We start from the raw sequence: 5,304 nt of genomic DNA, 5'->3' as shown, positions 1-5,304 counted from the left end.
CATTCTTGTATATAGTGGGGTGGGGCTCTTCTAAGTGATCTCTGAGCACTTAGCTCGGAATCCCATTCTATCTGACGGAGAGGGGGTGCAGGGATGGAGGTGCAGGGGGGATCGCCTCCTCTCCTTCCTCCTGTTGTGAATTAACTCACCTTTCCTCGGCCTACCCCTCCGGACCACCAGCCAGGGAGGGGAGAGGAAGGAGGTCACAGGCACACTGGCCTGTGACAACTTCCCTCCTTCCCGCCAATGTGAGCCATCCTGAGATGTCTGTACAATAGTAACCAAACCAAATGGGCACCCTCGGTCGCCAAGGGGGGTGGGGAGGGGGGTGGGAAGAAGGGATGTCTGTCTGTCGATCCCCCTCCCCCTCTCCACTTCTTACCCACAAAGGCAGAAGACTGTTACGCTAGGGGGCTCAGAAAATTCAATCCCACCCTTATTAATTGAGCCAAACCTAGAAACCAACGCAAAACACACATGGTGAGAGACAAAACAGAGGAGAGAAAGCGTGAGAGGGAGCGAGATAGGCGACCAACGCAGCGGAGAGAAAACAAAAATAGCAAAAAAAAAAAAAAAGCAGTTCTTTATAATTTAATATTCTATTTTAATAAAGGCGTTTATTACCGTATAAATGTAGCAAAGAACCTGGGCTAATATGAAAAAAAAAAGACTTTTTATTAGGTAATTTATTATATGAAAAGGATATTTTATTTTATGATAAAGTGATCCTTAAAAAAATAAAAAAACTTTAGAAGGTTTAGAATATATGTAGGGAGAGAAGAAGAAAAAAAATACATTTGTATTCAGAGTTAAATCTTAAAAAAAGTGTTTTTAATATATGTTCGGGTTTACGTTCCTTTTTTCCCCCACTTTTTTTTGGGGAGGAATGTCATTTGCTTTTCGTGGGGAGCATCCTGGGATGTGTGGTGGAGACGGGGGCTGCGGGGACCTGGTCCCTCTGGGGCCCCGCAAGTAGATTGGATTTCACTCCGTGGGCCCCCTCCCCCTCGGGGGAGCCGGCCGAGCCAAACAAAGAAAGGGATTAACGAGAAAGGAAGACGCACTAGGACTGGGGATCCAGAGCTGGCCCCCCCTTCCCCTGCCCTGTCCCAGGGGCGAGTGAGGAGGGGGAAGTCCAGAGCTGAGGCCTTGGAGGCCTGCGGGACCCCTCAGAGCGGTGCGAGATTTAAGAGAAATAGTTTTGTTTTGTTTTGTTTAACCAAAAATGAGAGAGAGAGAGAGAGAGAGAGAAGAAAAAGAAAGAAACCGAGGGGTTTAAAAGAAAAGAATACTACAAAATAATAATTATTAATAATAATAATTCAAATTTATTTCATATAATCCTAGAGAAAAAAAAAAGAATTACTAGTTACTTAGTAGACGATATTCAGATAGCTTAAAGTTTAGTAGCATTGAGGGCCCCTGGGTCCAGTAGAATGTATAAAAGTTGTAACGAAAAAGGAAAGTAGGTGAGGGAAGCGGTCAAGTCCACCCTGCATGTGAGAACTCGCCCATCTCCAGGCAGCCCGGTGTGAGCAGGTTGCTAGTTCAGGCCGGGAGCTTCCAGTCTGCTGGGGTTGATTCTGAGAATCCTTGGATTTTTAAATTGTAGGACAAATAGATGAGGGGCTCGGTCCCCAGGGTCTTTGAAAGGTAGACATTGATCATTTCAAGCGCGTGGGAGCCGGGCAGGGCGGCAGAGAAGGGGAGCACGTTTCCCCGCACCTGCTCTGTGCCCTTGCGCCTGAGGGGCCTCCCTTCATGCGCATCCCCGGTGTCTGCAGAGCAGTCCTTACTCCAAAGCGGGGTGTCCTCTGGGGGTCTCGGGGAGGGTGGAGACTGCTCGGCCCAGGCCCGAGGAAGTCCTTCTTGCAGAGTAGCCTCCGTCCACCCCGCTGCGGAGTGATTCAAGAGCCTGGTAGATCCTTCTAGGAACAGCTATGCACACGTTTCCCACCGACTCAGAGCTTCGAGAGGACTGAGGGGGTCAGCCGCCCCCCCGACCTCGTTCCTCCCCAACATCCCACTCAGCTCTTGGCCTCCGTGGCGGCGGTGGAAGTAGCAGCCTCAGCAGTGGCTCTTTACGACGGCACTGTGCTCCGCAGGTTTGCTGTATTGTCTCAAAGAAGGTAGACTCCAAGAAGGACTTCCCACCCCCTGGGGTTCAGGGGAGATACTGTCCTTGAAAGCCTGGGAGAACAGGGCCCCCGGGGTACGGAGGCAGAGGGAGGGCAGCAGGGGTTTGGGGGACCCCTGCCCCCACCCCTGTGTTTCAGCCCACCTCCTGCTGTGAGTGTTCAGGTAGGGGCCACCCGCCGCGCCCTGGCCTGGGGGCACAGCACCCTCCCCGCAGAAGCCTGGGGAGCTTGGCTTTTGCATGTAAGAAATCCACTAATCTTCCTTCGCCCTTGCCTTCTAGCAGCCTAGCTCGGGGCGGCCCTGCTGTCCGGGCGGGCGCGAGGCCCCTGGCTCTCCTTTGGGCGAGAGGAGCCTGCCTTTACACCAGGGACTCCGTCGGGCCCCTCCCTGGCCCTAGGCCCCGTCACATCTCCCTCTCCCCAATTTGCTCTTCTCACCCCACCTCGGGAGACCCCCCCTGCTCTTTTTGTCCTAGAAACCCCGCTAGTTTGGGAAGGTAGAGTGTGGGGCGGGGAGGGCTTCCCTTCCCACTGGAGGGTGCGGGTGGGGTAGGGTGGGGGGGAGACGGCCCTGGGGCAGGGGGACAGTCTCTCCACTGTAGAAAGTAGCGTAGGATTGTGGTCAGACTTAATTTGAGGCATCTAGTGAAGACACGTACAAACCCACCAAGGAAAAATATTTCAAAAACAAAGTAAAGGCGGGAAATGAAACGGACCCATGAATAATCAAGTCAAAGTGATGTTGCACAGAATGCAGAGAAACCAAGAGGGGGAGGGTTAATGTATTAAATGTGCTATTAAGAACTTAATTTTATTAAAAGTATTATTAATTAAGGCTCTGGCCTCTTCCTCTGCATCAGGGTCTGACCCACCGTGGGCCGGGTGAGGGCGTTTTCTCGGGAGGGACGGGGTGCCCCGCCCCCTGTGCGGGGCAGGGGAGGGACGGCGCCCACCGTGGCCCACAGCTCCCTGCTCGGGTCCCCAGGTGCCCAGTGCCCTCCTGGGGGTGGGGGGTGCGTGCAGCCTGTCCTGGGGGAGGCTGGGTGGCCGAGACCTTGCCCGGACAGCCGGAGACACTCCTCCCATCCTGCCAGGTTGAACCCACCCCCCACACCACACTCCCTTTCCTGGGGGGGCGTCTCGGGGGGTCAGGCAGCCCAGGCTTAAATCCCCTTCCCCAGCACACGCCCCTTCCCTCCACCACCTCCCCTGCCTCCTCCCCTCACCCCTGGCATTGGAGTGACCTCAGTTCTTGGCACCAGGGCCCTGGGCACCAGATGGTGCCTGCCGGTGATTTCCTTTGTCTCTCCTTCCAGATGCCCCATCTCGGCCNGAAGCTGGCCCTGGGGATGGTGGGTGTGGGGGGAGGGGGAGGGGGAGAGAAGCCCAGAGGGTCCAGAGGTGAAGGAGAGCCAGGGATGGGAGCAGCAAGATGGCCAGACGTTGGTACAAAACACAGTTTTATTGGAAGCCCAAGTGTGTGGCGGGGGGAGGGAACGGGTAATAGAGACCCCGGGGAGTTGGGGGGACCGTGATGATCTCAAAGCCCTGTGGTCTGTGGGGCTGGGAACAGGGAAGCCGCCCGGACATCTGAAGCCACAGGGCAGGGACGGTCCCCGAGCTGGGTGGGAGGGGGTGCCAGAAGGCCATGGGGTCAGGGTTGGGGTGAGCCAAGGTCAGAGGCTGAGGCAGCAGGCCCTCTTCTCACCCGGGCCCGGCTCCTGCCCAGCCTGGGTGCCGCCCAGGGTGATGGCGCTGGACCGGGTGCTGTTCTGCCTCTGCTTGGAGACTTTTGCGAAGATCTCTGAGGGGGTGGAGGNACACGCTCTGGCCCTGCTGAGCGCCTGGTGTGGCCAGGCCAGGAGGTTTCGCTGGAAGGAAGTGGAGTTCGGGCACCTGGGTCCCTGCTACTTACTTGGGTGAAGGGCTAATGCCTGGCTCCCTGGGGAGTGTAGCCTTCTGGTTCCTTCCCCAAGCCTCAGGCTAGGGAGGCTCTGGGGAGTCTGGGGGCCCACAGAGGGGCTGAGGAACCATCAGGGGTGGGCAAGGGCTGGGCGCCCGCATTCCCACCACTGCCCACAGGAGCCTCGGGCGTGGGATGGGGTGGGGGGTGCCAAATGCAGGCAGGGGCTCTAACCTTTGAGGACGGTCTCAAAGGCCAGCTCGACATTGGTGGAATCCAGGGCTGACGTCTCCAGAAACAGCAATCCGTTGTTTTCTGGCAGGAAGAGAAGCACAATAATAAATTTTTTTTAATGTTTTACCTATTTTTGAGAGACAGAGACAGCGTGAGCAGGGGAGGGTCAGAGAGAGAGGGAGACACGGAATCTGAAGCAGCTCCAGGCTCTGAGCTGTCAGCACGGAGCCCATGTGGGGCTCGAACCCACGATCCGTGAGATCACGAGCTGAGCTGAAGTTGGATGCTCAATGGACTGAGCCCCCCAGGCGCCCCGAGAAGCACAATAATATTTACTTGATGTTTACTCTGTACATTCGTGATGTGCTAAACCCTTGGCGTGCGGAGCTCATTTAACGCCGAAAAACCTGTGAGGTAGGTTTGAATATTATCCCTTCTTTACAGAAGCGGAAGGAAGACCAGAAGCACCAAGAGCACCAGCAAAGGACTTGCTGGCTGTCCCGCATCTCGCGAGGCTGGGCCCTGGGCCCCCGGAGCCCGCCCTGCACCCGTACCTGCCGCAGCTTGCTGCCTCTGAGCCCAGCAGACTCCTGGGAGAGCGTGACTGGCGATGGCCATGGGGAGCGCACCTGGCCCACTCGGGGCCCCTCAGCATTGCAGAGGGGCCTGGCCTTTACCACCAGTGGCAAAATTATTGCCCGTAAAGGAATCCTGGGGGGCGCCTGGGGGGCTCAGTTTGTTAGGTGTCCGACTTCGACTCAGGTCATGATCTCACGGTTTGTGAGTTCGAGCCCCGCGTCGGGCTCTGTGCTGACAGCTCAGAGCCTGGAGCTGCTTCGGATTCTATGTCTCCCTCTCCCTCTGACCCTCCCCCACTTTTGTCCTGCCTGTGTCTCTCTCTCAAAAATAAACAAAGACAACCCTGGGTCAAGCGGTGGAGCATAAGGAGGGACACGGCCCACAGAAGGGGAGGGCTGAGGCACTGGGAGGAAGAGGCGATGGAGGTGGGGGGGCCCCATGGGGGAAGTC

At 56.4% G+C, this 5,304-nt stretch overlaps 2 protein-coding genes across 2 annotated transcripts in view; one reads left to right on the top strand and one right to left on the bottom strand.

Annotated features, from left to right (window-relative positions):
• Positions 1 to 5,304, top strand: part of RIT1 (Ras like without CAAX 1) — a 245,244-nt gene that overhangs the window by 103,540 nt on the left and 136,400 nt on the right. The gene's annotated exons all lie outside the window — the stretch shown is intronic.
• Positions 3,582 to 5,304, bottom strand: part of RAB25 (RAB25, member RAS oncogene family) — a 7,386-nt gene continuing 5,663 nt past the window's right edge. The window contains exons 5-6 of the mRNA XM_077764163.1: positions 4,276 to 4,356; positions 3,582 to 3,942 (exon numbers count right to left, since the gene is read on the bottom strand). Coding sequence (XP_077620289.1) covers positions 3,815 to 3,942; positions 4,276 to 4,356 — 209 coding nt within the window. The 3' untranslated portion in view covers positions 3,582 to 3,814. The remainder of the gene's footprint in view (positions 3,943 to 4,275; positions 4,357 to 5,304) is intronic.

This window comes from Crocuta crocuta, unplaced genomic scaffold (genome assembly GCF_008692635.1).
Source record: "Crocuta crocuta isolate KB4526 unplaced genomic scaffold, BGI_CrCroc_1.0 scaffold528, whole genome shotgun sequence".
In the NCBI taxonomy this organism is placed as follows: Eukaryota; Metazoa; Chordata; class Mammalia; order Carnivora; family Hyaenidae; genus Crocuta; species Crocuta crocuta.
The sequence above is the reverse complement of the archived record's forward strand: the minus strand, read 5'-3'. Positions and strand labels throughout refer to the sequence as shown.